Source organism: Biomphalaria glabrata, chromosome 17 (assembly GCF_947242115.1).
Source record: "Biomphalaria glabrata chromosome 17, xgBioGlab47.1, whole genome shotgun sequence".
NCBI classification, from domain to species: domain Eukaryota; kingdom Metazoa; phylum Mollusca; class Gastropoda; family Planorbidae; genus Biomphalaria; species Biomphalaria glabrata.
Window position 1 is genome coordinate 28,598,589 of NC_074727.1, and position 20,349 is coordinate 28,618,937.

The window sequence follows — 20,349 nt, forward strand, 5'->3', positions numbered from 1 at the left end:
TGCTGCAGAGGCCTAGCTAGTCATGTGCAGGTGGTGCGGGCCGCACAGGGCCTCATATACCCTAGATACGCCACTGCTATGCTGGGAGCATAAAATGAACACACTTTTTTTTTACCAAACTATAGAAAGCTGCAACTTCCTGACCACAGCGCAGAGACTCGAATCATTCAAGACCAAGTTTACGTTGTTGTTAACGTACGTTGTGATATAGCGCGGCTCTAGCCCCACACCAGAAACAAAAAACCTGATGAAAGCAGCTCCAACACACTGGTACACAAACTCTAGCTGAAAACACGGGTTGACGTTTTAAAGTTAATATAAAGTTTGGTAAAAAAAAAAAAAACAAGAGGGGTGGAGAACAAGTATTCACAAAATAGCAGGGCCGGACCGTTGTACTCAAGAAAGATCACTCTTTTTTTTTTAATTTCTACCTCACGTAAAAAAGAGGGGGGGGAGATATTTTTCCCCCTCCGCTACGGATGGCTGCCTGGTCGTGCGGTTTGCGCGCATGATTGTCGTTTGGATTTATCAAACCCTGCCCGCTCCCATCCCCCTTCGTCCTGCGGGAGGTTTGGACTAGGAAGTAATTATCTTCAACTCTGAAGGAACATCCGAAACATGTAAAACATTTTACAAACACTAAATAGCAGCGCCGGACTTAACCATTGTGACCAAGAGGTCATGGAAATAGAACATGTAATCTACTATGTATATTTACAGGTCACTAAATAGCAGGACCGGACTTATCAATTGTGGGGCCCTAAGGGAAACGGATTTCGCCGAGCCAAGTTAGGGTAGGGAAGCGGATAATAAGTGAAATTTAAGAGTTTGTATTAGAAAATAAATTTGTCTTTGCAATTTATTCATTTTTTTCTACGTACAAAATTATTTTACGAGCCTTGCGTGAATCAAAGTCATACAGTATATCATGATAATTCTGTTTTCTACATCGATCACGCTCAATAGCAAAAATTACCAAATGTTTCAATCTATCTTTAAGAATTGTTGACCTCAAGTAATTCTTCATTAGTTTAAGGCTAGAGAAGCTTCTTTCACCAGATTACACAATTACGGCTAATGCAAAATGCCGTTTTTATTTATCGCGCGTAGAATTGACGTTTTCCATATTGAATGACATCCCAAAATGACAATTTTAGTCTATATATTTCCGTATATTTTAAGGACTTTTTCGTATATTTTGCAATTTCGGGAGATTTCTAGGAGCTCCTGGTAAATTGACAGGAGGGCGCGGGAAATCTGTTTTAAGTTATGAAAATGTTTATTTTAATAATGTATACACCTTAAATTAGCGCAGATTCTATGAAAATGCGGGTCCTATGAAAGTGCGGGGACAACTGCGGTCACATAGGTTGCATTGGCCTAAGGTCGCCCCCTCAAAATAGCGGCGTATGCTATGCGCCGGTCGACTAGTTTAGGATATTGGAGGAAGTTGTTTTTTTTTAAGTAGTTTTTTTTTAAAGTTTAATTTTTTTTCCTTCTTTGGTGTCATACCTTAGAGGTCATGTTGGCCACATTTGGTTGTTAGTTATGGACCAAAGCGCAATGAGTCCCTTTGCATCTTGGTAGCTACGCGACATGCATTGGGCCCCTTAAGTTTGAGTTTAACCCCAAGTCCCCCCTCCCCGCCAGACAGAACGGCGTACGCGAGGTGAGCGCCGTTCATCCAGACCTGTAAGAGGGAGCTCTTAGGGTTCCAAGTACAATGCACAACTCTAAATCACAATTTCAAATGGCCCCTAATGGGTTGTGGGCTCGTGTCCTTTGAACCCCTTCGCGCCATGAATGCTACGCCACTGGTTCTGACGTAAGAAAGTACAATCTTTAGGACTCGGTGTGGCCTGCACACGCCTCTCCTCACCCCAACAGGTTTGGGCTCTTCTAATGGAACAGCTGACACACAGATACAAACAAATCACTCACTTCATAGATCCGTGAATTACAAATCATCCCCCCCCCCTTTTTTTTCTGGTTCATTGAAGTCGTTTCTTCTTATTATTCTTCAGTCCAACAGTGTGCAAGTGTTTTGCATCCCCACAACTCAAAGGTTAGTACTACACACAAGCGTCATACCAACAGCAACCTATGCATGCGAGACATGGAAGCCATCTGCAAAAATTAACAAAAGCGATCCAACCACATAGACCTACACAGCCACCCAAGGTAAACACCTAGATAGAGGCTGTTTGTGGAATTCATGTTTTTACTGAAAACAAAAAAAACGCGAGTCAATCTGTACGAGTCAGAAGTCCATTAGAAATGTTGCGAGTTCTCAAGAGATGTATCACTACGGCACCATCAATACACACACACACACACACATTGATAATAAACATTTACGTCCTAGGCTAGAATAAAACTTACTTATTTTTGTGACAGAATGGCCCCCCCAGGTACACACACACACTGGCATCTACTTGTATCTAAAACCTTTAATGCTAGCGCGAGGTCACGTGACGTGTTTCAGAATCTTCTTGTGTCTCATTAATTACTGTCAAATGTGTGTGTGACGATGTGGGCAGATTTCTGTGTATGTGTGTGTGTGTGTGTTGACTGATGTGACTAAGAAAGACAGTTTTAATTATGACTTGAGCTACACATGTATTTAGCACAGAGAATGTGTGTTGAGTCCTCTGTAGAGTGAACACGAGAAGCCAATGGTTCCCAAAATGGTCCCTTAGAAATGAATTTTTAGAATTTTGCCTCTGTATGAAAGCTTGTGTGTGTAGAGAAAATTAATACAATTCGATAGTTAAAAACTGTTGTTACTGATAATTTGTAAAACAATTTTAAAAAGAAAATATTTGCAACATTCCTCTATCATAGATTAAAACTTAAAGGTCTTCCAAATTATTCAGTATATATAAAGGGGCTATTGAAATTGTGAGTTTGTTTTTAGTGGCCTTCGTAAGGCTATTGAGTTTGTGTCTAACCTCCGTCTCTCTGTTAAAGCCACCTGTGTGTTTGTTGTTTTTTTTTTTGTAAATGCATTCAAGACTAATTACGGTAAAATCAATTTCTCCCCCCCCCCCCCCCCATTTTCCTAACTGGTCCAAATAAGAGTGATAGGATCATAGCGTCTTGCAAAAGCATGAAATAGCGTTAAACAAAAGCAGTTGGTAAAAATATCATTTATCGCACAGATTTATTGTTGTTGGTCTAGATCTGTTTCAATCTGAACATTAAAAATAAAATGTATAGAATTCTAAATGCTGTTGATGTCTTATGCTGACCAAAACAAGCCTACCACTACAAGAGGTCTCGCTTAACATGAAGATAATATGACGAGAAATACGCCTAATTAAGATATACACTAGCCACTTGTGTCATGATTGTCAACCACACTCGGTCCTTGCGGCCAAGTTAATTTACTTTACTAAATTTGATATACCTTTTTTCGCCCCTCACCTCACTGGGCAGTAGCAGCCTTAGGGTCTGGCAAGTGGGGCAACTGCAACAGGCCCCGCGAGAGATTTCCTGGCCTCTATATAATACCAATTAATATGTAAGCTCTTAAAATGACATTTTTAGTTTCGAAATACAGTTCAAAATCGTTTATTTCGTACATAAAGAGTCATACAGTCATACTGTTAGGTCGCAGTACAGTGTAAAAAAAATCGGTACGTGTGCAGTAAATATAGTACTGTTACTTTAGTCCGCTATACAGAAGAAGCGACGAGGGTGTGTGTGAAAGTTTCCTTGCTTTGTACTGTGTCTTTGACCACGATTGATGTATTCATTTTTTCCCCACTAGGCTACTGGGCTTAGACATCGTGTTTCAGTCACATCGTTAACTGCACGCCTTGATATCAGCTTTGATAGGGATGCACATCAGATCCAGTTAGCGAGTGATGTGATTTGTTTATATAGATATATATAGTCTTCCCTTTCAGCTCAGGTCCCCGCATAAGACATTCGCCAAGGGCCCCACACACTGCTGAAGCCGCCTCTGCCACTGGGGGAGCTTTCAGCGCTCCTCCTGACATTCTAGCTGTAAAGAGAAAGACCATCAACATGATTTTTTTTTTTTGCTGAATGTTGAGAAACACTGGGGGGTTGTTTTATTCCCCTATATAAATAAATAGCAACAGAAAAGTTTGTCTCAGAATCTCTTCCGACTATTGCACTTTATTATAGTGAAGACTTTTGTCTGGAAAAAAATGGTCCGTGACAGAGTGGTACTTAACACGACGATGGTCTTTAAAAAGATTACGCCTATTACAGACGTCCGTGCAATATATGTACCTAGACTATCCATCGCATAATAGACTTACTACTGATCAGGGTCGCCTCTTTATTCTTAGACTTACTATGGTCCTAGACTTTTTGTTTGACTAGACGTATGACTAAGTGCCGTTCTGAAAACACATCACAACCTATCTTGCTGTTTCCGGTAGTCTCTCTTCTTACTACTGTAAGAAACAAAAGGCGTTGAAGATGAAAGTCGCCCGTCCCGACATCAGACCCTCTTGCCCACTTGAGTTGGGGCCAAACCCTACACCGCATCTTCAGTTCTATCTCTAGGAAGAACTTTTTACAACGCTCATAATTGTATAAGCTACACTATTTCTGAAAAAAAAAAAAAAAAAAACAACTAACGGACTCATTTAGTGACATTTCCTTATATGGTAATTTGGATTCTGAACATTTGTCTTCAATGAATATAAATGAAAAAGAAAACCAAGTGTAATTAGGAATGACGTTTTTTTTTGTTTTTTTTTTTGTTGTTGTTGATGTTTTTGTAATAACTTTCTTTTAAAAAAGTAAACTCACGGACCTCACTGTGGATCCTACATCGCTCCTCTAGATTCCTAGAATGTGCAATGTAGTGGTCACAACCAGAAATGCTTGAGAAACACTGCCTTACTCTGTTGTATTTCAAGTCATATTGTATGCGCGTATCTTGTACTTTGGATTATTTATTTTGTATTCAACTCCAGAAAAAATAATTCAGCGCTGAGTTGCTTGTCCTGGAGGTGTGTTGGATTACTTTGTTGGCACCATCCCCATAGTTCAGATACTAGTGAGGCCAATGTGGCACATCAAAACACAAGCGTGTTGATTATTATCAAAAATTACGCAACGTTGAAAAAAAAATTAATGGCTTTAGGAATTTATTCTGCATTTAATGGTCCTTATAACCTAATGTTTTATGAAATGAAAATGTTAACATGTAGTGTTTCCACTGAAATAAAGTGAATAAGGAGAGAAGCTGTTAGTGTACTCAACTAGAATAGGCTCCCATCTGTAGTGCACATCCGACCATGTGCGCCTTATTGTAGGCTTGCAATTCAATACTCTATAAGCATGTTAGTCGTGACGATTTGTTTTCACTTGCATATAATTATAAATATCATTATACTTAGTCAAGGCCTAGAATAGGATAAAAAAAAATTTGCTCTTGTAAAAAATCACTGCCAGTTGTCTTTCGATTGACATATGTCAAAGTTTCTTTGAATAAGAGTGAAGCGTACAGTTGTTTTGGTAAATGAATTCATATCTGATGGAGTTGCGGGTCATATTTAGCGCCAGATAAAACATCAGGTGAAACACGTCCACCAGTTTACAAGAGAAGAGATACAAGAAAGTTCTTCACATGCCATCTAAGTCAAAAGGTTGATTTGTATCGACGGAGCACTGGCAACAGCATGAATTAACTGCGTTTCCTGGGTATCTCGGTATGCAGATCTCTCTGGCACTGAATTGATGTGTTAGAGCGTTGTATCCGAGAAGAATTCATTGGTTTGAGCTCTGTTAGTAAGAGACACGCACTGGGCCTGTGCCCCACGTCATGGTCAGCGAATACATTACTACTAGTTCAAGGTTGCTAGAAGTACCTGGTGATGGGTAGCATTCAGATATGTGTTCAGTCTAAGATCTAAAAGCAGACTTTATCCGTTGCGCGTCCCACAGACTTAAACTTGTTCTCATTGACCTGAATGACGTTTCAGTTATACGTAATGCTGTTGGTGTCATCAAGAAGATTATCTATTTCTTCCGTACCAGTCCCAAGTGTTGTCAATACATTTACCTGTTTTGTGTGAGACACGATGGACAGAGAATTCATTCGCACTTTAAGTCCCAACTTTGAGATCTTTGACTGTTTGGCGTATTTTAAAATAATAGGCTGTAAGTGAAACCAGACAAACTGTATATGTGTGTACTCAGTTCCTCCTTCTCTCTTTGTGTTTCTGATTTCTCTTTGAATGGTCGTCTTCTTCTTCTAGCCAGCTGTTGAGGTCTGAGGCTCTTTTGCAGACTGTGCTGTTTTCTTTAGTTGTTCAGCAATGAACCAGTTTCCGTGATGTTTCAGTCTATCCATACTTAGCATAAGTGACCACATTAATGACATAATCAAAAACCAACTTGACCAAGCTGAGGAACACTTCAGGGAGATGGCATCTGCTGGCAGACAAACTTTTGGTGTGGATTTGGTGCTGCCGAAAGTGTACAGTCGACAAATACACCGAGCAAAAATGTTTGGATTTTGGGATTATTACTGTTCTGTAGTCACAGATTAATAATAAATTACTGTAGACGTTACTATTTAATAATGATAATAACGAGACTGTCTTGATCAAGGTAGACATATATAACTAACTTTTTATTTCCGTCCGATTCTTTGCTTTCGCATAAAACATAAACAACAAACAATGACGTAATATCTTCTAATATTAGCACAATTACAGAACACGGCTTTTCATTCCGTATCTTGATTCGTTAGTTTCTTCATAAGCATCTCACTTTTTAAACAATACTAATGCTCAGTTCAACCTAAAATGATACATGACGCTGCAACCTACAGAAGAATATCAGAACTGCCAGCTAAGCGTTCATCGCGACCAGAAGCAATTCAGTTTGAGTCAAGTTAGTCACAGTTTTGCCAATATTTGCATTTTTGGTTTGATCGACTGTTGGGGGGCACGTGTACAGTGAAAAAATGTGTTCACATGTTAGTTTTTTTTTTTTTTTTTTTTTTTTTTTTGGGGGGGGTTTCATGAAAGAAGTATTTACATTCAACTTAATATAACATATGTATGGGGGGAAGGGGGGCAAAAGTTCTTTTTTTAAATATTCTCTGTAATAAAAAGGTGAAGATATGACTTTGAGCTATAGTTGGCAACTTTAACCCCCCCCCTCTTTTTTTTTTTTGGAAAGAATCCTGAGGATGCCCATAAATAGTTTTGAAGATTCACCTCACACACACACACACACACACACACAAATAGACACATACACACACAGAGACACACACACGAAATCAATTTTCTCAAAATCAGTCATGTAAAAGTTATTTAGATGTATGGTTCACATAAAAAAGTTACTATCACCTGAGGGGCCGCAGCAAAAAGTAAGTTGCCAAACACCCTAATAGTTTTATGTAAATTACTAACAATACAATACGATACAATTATTAATGGGTTTACCTGTCCCTTAGTTAGCTAAAATTTTAGTTGTTCCATTCATTAAAAATTACTATGATTATGTTGTTTTTTTTTCGTTGTCCTGATGCTTGACATCTATTCTGGGATACAAGTTTATTAATGTCAGGTGTAAGTTTGTTTGCCACTGACACCTTTGTCAATGGTGACAAATTTTGATCAGATAAACTCGTACGATAAGTGTTTTTTTTTTTGTAGCCTTCATTATCGAAAAGAACTCTGGCTGCTAATTTCCGCAATTCAACATACCGGTCAAGTAAAAAAGAACTGTAAAATTTTGGCCCACCCACTTTTATGTACTTCACTTTCAACAAAGAATCTGACTGCAACTCTATCAGTTCTAGTTGCACATTATCAGTAGCATTTTCAAGAGCAAATGAAATTGGAGATACAAACAACGAAAATTCTTGCTCGAAGTCATAAAAACGGACTTTAATTTACCAAATGTTGCAGCCGTATTTAATCTTTTTAGTTCTTGACACATTTAGAAGTGAACAAGATTTTCTGTTGATATTTGGTTTATTCACAGTCACTTCTAACACTTATCAGGGTAGGTGTGCCATCCGTTTGCTAGACTAGCTAGCTTTACCAAAGTTAAATTGTACTGCAATACCATCTCCTGTCATTTTTCAAAAACATCCTCGCTTGTTGTGGTGTTATACATAGAACAAAGCTCAAGTAGTTCCTCGTGTATCTCAAAATTCCTATCACATGCACTTATGAATATAGCCAACTGTGCTACATCCCGTTACATCAGAGCTAAATCAAAGAATTCAAAATTAGCTATTTTGTTTTTTAATGCTCTGATATGGCTTGCAATTAAGCAATGAAGTTTAACTAAATCTATCTGACTTTCACTGCAGACTCACATCTCGTTGTTCAGTTGAACAGAAAATGTTTGTTGCCTTTTTAAAGTAGTTATGTCATCTCTAATTTTCCTATTTAATATAACACTAGTCGACCGGTGCCGTAGCATACGCCGCTATTTTGCAGGGCCGATCTTAGGCCACTGCAATCTATGCGACCGCAGTGGGCCCGCACTTTCATAGGACCGCGCTAATTCTAGGTGTATAAATAATTAAATTGAACTATTTTATAACTTATAATAGATTTCCTGCGGCCTCCTGTCGATTAACCAGGAGCTCCTGGAAAACTCCTGAAATTGCAAAATATACGAAAAAGTTCTGGAAATATCCAGAAATTATTAAAATCTTTAGAAAAGTCATCAAAATCTCCTTAAGTATATAGACAAAAAAACTCATTTTGGAGTGTCATTAAATATGGAAAACGTCAATCCTACGCGCGATAAATAAGAACGGCATTTTGCATTACCCGTAATTGTGTAATCTGGTGAACAAAAGCTTCTTGCGCCTTAAACTAATGAAGAATCACTTGAGGTCAACAATTCTCAAAGATAGATGAAAAGATTTGGTAATCTTGCTTTTGAGCGTGATCTATGTAGGAAACAGAATTTTTATGATATACTGTATGACTTCGAAGCATTAATGGTCTTCGCTACACGCAAGGCTCGTAAAGTAATTCTGTACCTAGTAAAGAATGAATAAAATGCAAAGACGAATTTATTTTCTAATACAAACTCTTAAATTTCACTTATTATCCGCTTCCCTACCCAAACATGGCCTCGCAAAATCCGTTTCGCATAGGGCCCCACAATGGTTAAGTGCGACCCTGATATTTAGTTACGGGTGAATACAGAGTAGATTACTTGTTCTCTTTCCATGACTTCTTGGACAGAATGGATAAGTCCGGCTCTTCTATTTAGTGATGTTGAATACTAATTGTTGTCCTCCACCCCTCTTGTTTTTTTTCGCCTCTAAAATTACGTGGGGTAACTCTAGTCTTTAGTTTTCAGTATTACCCCCCCCCCCTCCCTTTTCAGCGGGGTTTAATGCTGAAAAATACCTCTTCAATATTAAAAAAAAAAAAAAAAGTACACACTAAAAATTCTATGAGCGTAGCGTAACCAAGTAAAGGGGAGTTTTGAGTAAAGTATAAAACCCCTCCAGATGTTTTTTTTAAGTTTAAAATCGCTCTATAGAGAGTTTTTAGGTTGAAAACCTATCTCTTCAATATTATTCTAAAGCAAATTACAAACGCCAAATTCTATGAGCGTAGCTAAAGGGGATTTTGAATTTGTTAAAAAACAAACTTTTTCAAAAAAAATTGTAGTTTAAAACCCCCCAACAAATGATTTTGACGATAAAACTTCCCTTTTCGATATAAAATGTAAAGCAAACTACAGTCGCCGAATTCCAAGAGCGTAGCCAAGAGAGGTTACAAATTTTAGTTATAGAGATCGGGTCTCAATCAAAGAAATCCTTTGCCGAACTGGGAGGGAGTCGACCCCTTACTTAGGTTGTGACAATGCGTCACATGTTCTCCGACGAAATAAATAATGAATGAAGGAATACTAAAAGAGTTGTAATGATATGAATGCCATTACGAGGAATGCACAAAGAGGGACATCGTAGTACAACTTGGCGCCACACTTTCAAGGAAGTCCTTAGAGTAGATGGGAAGGAAGAAGCTTCAGACATTGCCAGTGACAGATATTTGTTGAAGCAGCGTCGAACGGCGCCTGAGGATCTAAGTAAGTAAGAATAGCAGATTAGCTTTTTGAAATAAATTTTGAATAGCAGGATAATGTACTGTAGATAGCTCGGAATATGCATTTTGTTGGCATTCAATACCCGAAATTTTCTCTCTCTCTCTCTCTCTCTCTCTCTCTCTCTCTCTCTCTATTTATCTATCTATATCTATATCTATCTATCTATCTATCTATTTATCTATATCTATCTATATCAGTGTTTCTAAAACTTTGTGCCGCGGATATGCAGGTGTGCTGTCGGAGTTTCTACAAATATTTGAAATTTATCCACCACAGGTCTGCCGACTATTAAATTTTTATCCTACGTTGCGATGACCTCCCCACTTGCAAACGACCCAGTAACAGTTTAGCACGAGCTCTCTGTCCTGATCACTTGGAACTCTACATTATGACGGAAGTGTTAGTTAGTCAGGTTCTAGAATTTTCGACTATACATATATATTATTATAATGACTCACATGTAGGCCGCCCTAGCAGACGCACAGCAGTTCTTGAATTGGTAACGATAATAATAAGCGATTGTTTTTCATTTTAATTTTTTTTTAGGTGTATTCTAATAATAACATATTATCATTAAGTGTTTTTCATTGTTATCCGAGGAGAAATACGTTAGCAAGAATGAAACTGCGAAAGAGTTAAATGAAAAGCAAGGAACCAAATGAAGGTACAAAGAAGATTACATCGGATATGGTTTCATATCTTCTGGACCTGAATATGCTCCATTGCAATTCTGTCTGATCTGCAATGCAACTCTATCGAATGAGGCGCTTGTTCCAAGCAAATTAAAGAGACACTTGGAAACAAAACATCCAGCTGTAAAAGCGCAACCGAAGGAATACTTCGAAAGCATCAGGGCTAAACAAAATAAACAAGCTAAGAAACTTACGAACTGCCTAAAGCTGCCAGAAAAGGGATTAATAGCTCAGTTATTAGCAAAACACAAGAAAGTGCACTCAGAGGCTGAATCATTGCACCAGCTTAAGCAATAGTTGTTGAAACTATCCTTGGACCCGATGCCGCCGAAAAAGTTCCTTTGTCAACTGATACTACCTCGCGCAGATTGGAAGACTTATCGTCAGCTTTAAAAGATCAAATCCGTGAACACTTTGACGCTACTGACGATGAAGTGTCTCTGCTGTGGTCTCTTGAAGTTGATGAATCCACTAATGTTAACGGCAAAGCCCAGCTGCTAGCTTTTATTCGGTTCATAAATTATGAAAAATGTGTCAACGAATTTTTATTTCGCAAAGACTTACCAGCTACGACCAAAGGCGAAGATATTTTCAAAGTGGTGAACAAGGACATTTTCCTCTTCAGACTACTTACAATGAATGTGATTCAAATATAGAAATCACCCCCGAAATTCTGGACACTTGGACACTTTAGTGCACCAGCAGTCAGCATTGCAGCATTACTTTCCAACAGTTGGAAGTAATGACTATGGATGGGTCAGCTATCCATTTGGAAACAATGAAGCTACAAATCTGACAACTGAAGAAGCAGAGCAGCTCATTGATTTAAAAAACGATGCAGTTTTTAAGTCAAGTTTTGCCGAGAAAGCTTGGATGTGTTTTGGATTTCAATCAACAAGTTATATCCTGCAATCAGTTTAAAAGCAATCAAAATAATTCTTCCATTTGCATCTTCATGGTTTTGTGAGTTTGGATTTTCAGCACTGACTGAAATCAAGTCTAAGAAAAGAGAGAGAGAGACTTCTTACAATAGACGATGAAATGCGAGTTTGTTTGTCGGCTTTGAAGCCTCGATTAGATCAAAGCATTTACTGTAAAAAAAAAAAAAAAAAAAAACCCACCCTTCACATTAAATGTTATACTTAAAAACAGGTCAAATAAATGTTCACTTTATTATAAAACATCTGTTGTTCTTCCTGGTGTGCCGCGAATTTTTTTTTAGTTTTTTTTACTGTGTCGGCAGACAATAAAGTTTGAGAAACACTGGTTTATACCTATCTATCTATCTCTATAATATATATATATATATATGTATGTATGTATGTATGTATGTATGTATGTATGTATGTATGTATGTGTGTGTGTTTTTGCGTGCGAGCGTACGTACGTGCGTGCATGTGTTTGTGTGTGTACATAATTAATCTTTATTACATTCTAACCCTTCATTCTTTTGGAAAACGTGCATTGAACCCCAGAATAGATTTTTCCTGGAGTTAGTGGAAATATTGTAGACTACGCACCCCCCCCCCCCCCAAAAAAAAAAAAAGCCTGGCTACGCCAATGCATTTAAATTTAAATGGCAACAGGTTGAGACTCACAGATGGAAAATATGTGTCCATTATCTAGAAATCTAGATCTAGATCAAGTATTTAAAAAACAGATATCTAAATTCTTTTAATTCTACTAACATTTCTAGCCTCTATGAAAGTGGTCTCCAAATGTGTCCCTTTGAAACCTATTCAGGCCTCGCGGAACATAATTTGGGAAACACTGGCATATGAAATAAAATATCATTTTTATTTTGAAAAGAAAAGAATAAAAATATATAGAAGAGTGTATTGAGTCCATATCTAGCCTATATATAAGGCCTATTCACATTTGTAATAATTTGTTAAAAGGTCTGAAAAGAATGTAAAAGAAATGAAATGTTACATTTAAGATGAGAAATTATTTAGATAATAATATTAAATATTTCATGAAAAGATATTTGAAATCCGACTTTCCAAATAATAAATAATAATAGACTGTAAAGCCTCGTTTTCAATTGCATTAAATTTGGCGGGTGTTGCAAGATAAAAGTGCGCCTAAAATATTTTGCGGGAGGTCCTTACAGAGTCAAGAGTCTGCCATCAAGCAATCGTTACATGGTTCGTACTGTCAAGATGCTGCAAATCTAGAAGTTCTCTAAATTTGTATATATTATAGATCTATAGAAATATATATTTTGTTATATCTAGCCACAGTATTATTTTAAATTAGACCTATAATTAAATTGAAAATTATTTATTATGCAGGTATTCGTATAAATAGTATAAAAATCATTAACTAGATCTATTTTATTATACTACATATATATATCTAGTCTTATTTTTTTATAGTCTTATAGATCCAGAGTGTAGAAGATATTATTGTAATATAGATCTAGATTTTAGATTAGATTAAGCAATAATGCTAATAATATAATTATAATAATATAAATATATATCTATGACTAGATAGATCTAGTAGATAAACTAGTGTTTATTGAGTAGAGATTGGTGAATCATTGACATTACATTCTATTGGTATGTAATTAAATATAGACTACATCTTATAGTTTAAGATTAATATAGATCTATATTATAGTTCTATAGATCTAGAATCTAGATTATTCTAGATCCATTTCTAGTCTAGGTCTATATATATATATATATATATATATATATTTTATATATATATATATATTTTAATTTCTAGCCCTAGCTATATGACTATAACTATAGTAATAGATTTAGATCTACAATTTTAGATAGATAGGTTTGAGAAATAGATCTAATTATTATTTATATAAATTAAATACATATAAGTAAGTTATTTTCAATTTGTAGGAACATGGAAAAGATGTAGGTTTAAAAAGAATGTATAGATCTAGTTTTGGATTTACCTATAGACAGACAATAGTTTTATATGTCAACATTTAGGCCTAGGCGCCTATTCTATACACAATATTTAGCAAAAATATTTCTAGATTTAAGTATTAATCTAGAATTTGGAAAAGAAAATTATCTAAATGTTGATTGTAAGACTAAAAGGCCCCAAATGTGAAATAGTTTTTGGCCTTAACTATATCTGATACTGTATACACACACACACACACACATATATATATATATATATATATAACATTTGGAAAAAACTGTTGATGTAATTTATATTAAAATAATGAAATGTTCATTTATGGTTGTAAGATATTTTATTTATGTATCTCTCGCTTTCTCTCTCTCTCTCTCTCTCCCTCCCTCTCTATATCTATATAGAAATAGAAATATTATAGTAATGATAAATAGTTCTATATCTTGCACTACTTGCAGTGACATATGATAGTCATGGAAAGAAAAGATATGAATGAAGAAATCTGGTCTGGTCATTAAAACATTGAAATGGTGGTTCATCAGACTAATTGATCCTAGGTGAAGATGGTAATGTATGTATATATATATATATATATGTATGTATGTATATACAGAGAGTTTATCTTTTTATTTATGACTTAAAAGATGTAGATCAGGTACTATAGAATTCACAACTTTTTAATCCAAATTAGATTTTTCAATGAAGAGTAAGATTTAAGCTAATGATTGTTTGCTTCGTAATTATCAACTTGCTGTAAAGAACTTTTGAATGCAGAGTATTGAATTAATACAATAGTGGTGGAAAGTTTAAAATTTAAAACTTTTAAATGGTGAAAATATTTTAGGTAACATGTTAAAAGTGTAGTTAGGTAAAAGTCATATGTTGTGAATTAATTATTTGTATAGAAAATTTAACATGTAAATTGAATCTATATCTGTATTATACTCCATTTTTAACTATTAAGTAAAGAAATAGGACTACAAGAGCTTAATTTAAATATTATTAATTAATATATATATTTTATGTGGATATTTATATTAAATAATTACACATTTATCTTATATGTGAAAAATAGATAGAAAGATCTAGATCTAATTTATATGCACATTTATCAAAAGTAGAAACATTTATTTATTTATTTTAGAAAAATTGTCACAAAATGAAAACATTTAATTTTTAAAAATTATAATATATATGAAGATTAAGACTCTAGAATTCATGTAATAAGATGGATAATGTGCTAAAGTTATTTATTGTTTGTCCAGGTACTATGTTTTAATTAAAAGATATGATTATACATTTATTTTATATCTTTTTCATGTTCCTACAAGTTGAAGATAATTTACTATTTGTTGAACCTAGGTAGCAATATATAAATCAATTTTCCTAAATCATAGTATGTATAATTATATTATAAGAAATACAATGAATTTTCAAGCATTATAAACTTAAAAAAATTAATGGTAAATTATGTGATATATGTTTATTCATATTTATTTACATATAAATATACATTTTAATAATTTTTCTTTAATTGGTGGAATATTAAACAGTTTTATAGACATTAAAAATATTGTAAATTTGGCTTTTTTTTTTTAAGTCTAGATTTACAGTTTCTTTTTGTTTTTAAGTAAATATTAAATTTTGGAAATATTTTCTTAATAAGTTTAATGTATATTAAATTTTAGAATGTATTTGTTATGTCATTAATATAAAAACTAATTAATGATAGTATTAAAATTCCTTGATGCTAGATGTTGACATATTTTTTTTTTCATTTTGAAGGAAGACAATTCAACCCTGTAAGTCTCATTGCACAGTGGTAGCCCTCTCTAACATCACACAGTTTGTCCTGAACAAAAAAATACTAAACTCCAAGAACTTGAAAGGTACATGAACAATATTTTATGATTACTGTAAGGTTGTGAAAATGTAGTGATATTAAAAGAACTGTATACATGTGTGTTCATTAAATAATGTAGGTGACAGTTGGAATTCACCTATCTGTAGTGAAATAAGTCTTGAAAAGAAATGTACCACATAAGTAGTATTGAACCCATTAGGATATTTATATATCTACGATGTTTGGAAAAATCACCATAGCTGTGCTTCAGCTGTAAAACTACTTAAATGACTAACTCTTTTATATTGGAATAATTATAGTGACTGATGATATATGATAGTATTGAAGAGAACTAAAATATATTTTATTTGTTTCTGATCAGTAAAGAAGTTGTAATAAGATTGAAAGAAAAACAAGGTAGCCATGTAACTGTCTGCAGTAACATTAAACTTCTGATTAGTTCTGATAATGTAATGATTAGTTTTAGTTATTCATTCATTCATTTTGCTTTTGCACAATATTATAACTTTCATAATAGTATGATAAGTAGGTATAACATAAAGATAATTAGAAAATTTGAGATAAAAGTATATATATATATATATATATTTATTAATAATTTAAACATGGTAGTTGAATTTGAAAAAAACAAAAAATGCTCTATAATAATATTTTTCATTTATAGGTTGGTCATCACTATATAGCCTCGCCCTCCTCCATAGTGACGATATTGCGTGAAATAACTGTAAGTTTGTAGTATGACATACATTTCCTTACACTTATTGGTTATTTTAGTGTATTATTCAGACAGATGTCTAGCACTACATTCTATTACCACCATTTTTTTTTTAATCTAGAAATGACCTCAGTTGTTTGTTTCTTTTTTTTTCTTCTATGAAGGGAACAAGACAACAATGATAGACAGGAAGGTGAACAAGTTCCAAGCTAACAGCTATTAACTAAATTGTAATGTAAAAATAAATAATAAAACACATTATACTACTACATCTAACAAAACCATTTTGTTATCTTTTTTTTTGTCTTCGTGGAGTGCATATAAAGTAGTAAGCCCACCGCTTAGGACGAAAATGACGTAGGGCCTAAGAAAACTGTGTGCGGCCCTACGTCACTAGTGAAAATGACGTAGGGCCGCACACAGTTTTCTTAGGCCCTACGTCTGAGAAGTGCTCCATGGCGTCAGGCCTTCTATTACGTGGTACTTTTTTCGGCCCTATGTATGGGGAGGGCCTTCCTTCCCTCCTGTTATGTGTGCACGTCAGGCCTTTCACATTTGTCTTTTATTTTCGAGGGGACGGGACGGCCCGTCGTCTGGAGAGCCCCTTTTTTTTTACTTACTGACGTCATTACTGACGTCATGCGAGCACGCACGTCAACAAACGTTAAATAATAAAAAAAATATTTTTTATTATCATTTTACGTTATTAATAATACCGGTACCCTTCACACACAAATGGATAGGTGGGTGGATCTATGTCTATTTATTTATTTATTTATTAATTAGACTAGATCTAGCTTCTAGGGTATTCTAGATTTGTTTAGATTTGTTTCTTTTTCTTTAGTCAGTGGCGTTCTTTTTTGTTTTTAGAAATATGCAAATGGCAGCTTCCATTGAATAGAAATCTATCTAGATCTAGTACTACTAATACTAGATCTAGTTAATATAATATAAAGACTAGATTGACTAGATCTAGTATTGTAGTAGGCCTATTCTAGATCTGGTTCTATTAAATAAAATAGTAGATCTAGTAAGGTCTAGATTAGGCCCCTATGTTTGAATCAAAGTCAAAGTGTGTTTCTGATTCTCAGTGATTCTGTTCAATCTGTCTAGTCTTCTAGATTTAGATCTAGATCTAGTTACTTAAACTAGAGTTAGTATTAATCTAGTTAGTAGTAACTTGTAGTAGATGTATTAATATAATTATATGCTATATATTGGGCTAGATCTATAATAAATAGACAGTTACAGGTGGACCCAGGGACACCCCTGGAGACTGTGATAGATTAGATGATTTAATTATCTCAATGTCTAGATTAGATCTAGATAGTAGATATCTCTCTCTATCCATCTATCAATCCATCCATCCATCCTCTGCAGTGCAGTGCCAGGCTGAAGGCTACAACAACATGAGCTAGATTATCTAGATCTAGTTAAATCTAGTTAATTAAATCTAGTTAGTTAAATCTAGTCAAATGAAGTAACTCAAATAACTGTATTTTTCTTCATTTCTAGTCTAGAAATTGAATTAGATCTAGATCTATTATAGTAGAGTTAAGTAGAGTCTAGATCTAGTGAAAAATCTAGTGATCTAATCATAGGAAATTAATAAAACTTGTCATTTCAAGTTAATTTCTAATTCTTTTTAATTCTTTTTGTATTGCATAGTTAATAAATTGTTGCTGCTGCTGCTAAAATGATGACTGGTCTGGGGGCCCCTTTTGGTAACTTGAAAAATGTACATTTAAAAAAAGGCAGCACACCACACCATCTGTAGAGTAGAGTAGAGTAGAGTGCTGTCTTGATGTGTTGCTGCTTTGCTTGATGACAGTGCTGTCTGAACAAATGTTGCAGGTTCGACTCCTGCCCCAGGCAAATGATATCGGGACAAGGACATAAATGGCAGTGGGTACTATAAGCCTGGTGACCCACCGTTTGTTCAACAGCCTGTGCCTTTTAAGCAAAATTGAAAGTTTAATTTATACTGCATGTTTTATTTGCATATTAGCATTACTGTTAGCATGAGAAAGTTAGGGTTAGGGGGTAAGGCTTATCCTTAGCGTTGGTTGTTAGGCTCTCCGTTACTTTCAGCTCATGCTTAGGTTTTTTTTTTCTGTATTATGCTTAGTCTATACTTAGGGTTCGGCCTAGGCACGGCCAGCCTAGGGCTCGGCCAAGGTTAGGTTGATATGCCCTCTGTTGTTTCAGCTTATGCTTAGGGTATGTCTGTATTATGCTTAGGGTTTCTTCAGCATATAGTTGGGCCTATACTTAGGGTTCGGTCTAGGTGTGCGGCCTAGGGCTCAGCCAAGGATTAGGGTTAGGCTGATGTTGTTTGTTTCAGCTTAAGCTTAGGGTTTGTCTGCATTTTGCTTAGGTTTTGGCTTATAATTAGGGTTTCTTCGGCCTATACTTAGGGTTCGGTCTAGGTGTGCTGCCAGCCTAGGGGCTCGGCCAAGGGTTAGGGTTAGGTTGATATGCCCTCTGTTGTTTCAGCTTAAGCTGCATTTTGCTTAGGTTTTGGGTTATGCTTTTTTTTTTTTTTTTTTCGGCCTATACTTAAGGTTAGGTCAGGCCTAGGGCCTAGGGCCTAGAATATTTTGCATCGGGGTACTAGTACTAAAGTACTAGTACCAGATTTATAGCTATACTAGCATAGAATCTAATGCATTAAAGATGACAGTGTTTGTATGTCTGTGTGTGTCTGCACTAGCGTTTTTAAAATTGCTAGGTACAATGGAATTAAGAACATTTTCACATTATATATTAAAAAAACTAGCCTATGTGATGCTCATTCTGAAAATTTAATATAACTATTTTGACATGTTATTTCATGCTATGGTATTGCTATGGTATTGCTATGCTATGCTATGCTATGCTATGCTATGCTATAGTGTGGTAAAGGTAAAGCTAAAAAGGCTATGCTATTCTACTCTATGCTATTGTATGCTATTCTGTTCTTTGCTATGCTTTTGTATGCTATTATGTTTTATTCCATACTGTACTACACTGCACTGTACTATTTTATGCTAATGCTAATGCTAAAGCTAATGCTAATGCTAACTCTAATGCTATTGCTAATGGTAATCCTAATGCTAAACCTAATGCTATGCTATGCTATGCTATGCTAAACTATGCAAAGCCAATCCTAATGCTAATGATAATGTCCTACTATAGATGCAATATATGCTATGCTCTTATGCTATTATGCGCTATGTTATATATACTATTCTAATCTATGCTAATGTTATGCTCCTTTGATGTTACTCGACTTGTATGGTAGCTATGATGCACTTCACCGAACGTCTAAGTTTCTTGCAAGAGCACTATGGGAGGACTAGTCCTTCCTTCCTTCCTTCCTTCCTTCCTTCCTTCCTGCTCTGATTTTTCAATAGGAGTTCATCTCAGGTGCCAGCAGCCGCGGTAGGTAATTCCAGCTCCACTAGCGTATATTAAAGTTGTTGCAGTTAAAAAGGTCGTAGTTGAAATAAATAAATAAATAAATAAATAGTGTGTGCGTGTGCGCGCTCGCGTGCGTGCGTGCGTGCTTCCTTGCTTGCATGCTTGCTTGCTTGCTTGCTTGCTTGCTTGCGCATTGTTTATTGTTCTTTAAAAAGACATGTAAATGTACACAAATGTTTTCTTGGAAGTTCTCCGAAGACTTATGAAGTGAAAAAAATGCGCAGACATTTAAAGGGGAGACTAACGAGAAAAAAAAAACAATCCAATAGATTTAGTTAAAACATATTTATAACCTCCCTTAACAGTAGTTTAAAATTATGAGGTACCAGACTTGCCCTCCAATTATTTGGAGCATACTCTATATTTTCCGTTGTTTTTATTTTATTTTTCAAATGAAGTTAATTCTTATATATATTATATATGAATCTTTCTAAATGAAATAGTCTTGTAATGGTTGTATTTTTATTTTCTAAACATGCAAGGATATTCAATGGCTTGAAATTAATATTACTGAAACCCGGAGGAGGGTAGTGGGGGGGGAAATAGGGGTAGGCTTGGGGGGGGGGGGGGGGTGGGTGGGGGTGTGGGGAGGGGGGAGGGGAGGGGTGGGGGTGAAAGGTATTGTTTATTTTTCT

At 35.3% G+C, this 20,349-nt stretch overlaps 1 protein-coding gene and 1 long non-coding RNA gene across 8 annotated transcripts in view; one reads left to right on the forward strand and one right to left on the reverse strand.

Moving 5' to 3' along the window:
* The window catches only part of LOC106072315 (solute carrier organic anion transporter family member 2A1-like), a 58,319-nt gene extending 55,780 nt beyond the window's left edge, over positions 1-2,539 (reverse strand). Inside the window, exon 1 of one of the 5 annotated variants that reach the window (XM_056015915.1) lies at positions 2,383-2,539. In XM_056015915.1, coding sequence (XP_055871890.1) covers positions 2,383-2,431 — 49 coding nt within the window. In that variant the 5' untranslated portion in view covers positions 2,432-2,539. Of the gene's footprint in view, positions 1-2,168; positions 2,354-2,382 lie in introns of those variants that run through there. The other 4 variants (XM_056015914.1, XM_056015917.1, XM_056015919.1 and 1 more) reach the window with 4 other exon arrangements.
* A 10,014-nt stretch (positions 2,540-12,553) lies between these two features.
* On the forward strand, positions 12,554-16,533 carry LOC106072314 (uncharacterized). 3 transcript variants are annotated; one of them, XR_008775739.1, is made up of 5 exons: positions 12,554-12,928; positions 14,132-14,244; positions 15,459-15,562; positions 16,202-16,261; positions 16,417-16,533. It is a non-coding gene; the product is annotated as an uncharacterized LOC106072314 (long non-coding RNA). The 3 variants fall into 3 exon arrangements; XR_001218572.2 differs by having other exon boundaries at positions 12,561-12,928; positions 14,132-14,239; XR_001218571.2 differs by having other exon boundaries at positions 12,570-12,928; positions 14,132-14,230.
* The last annotated feature ends 3,816 nt before the right edge of the window (positions 16,534-20,349 follow it).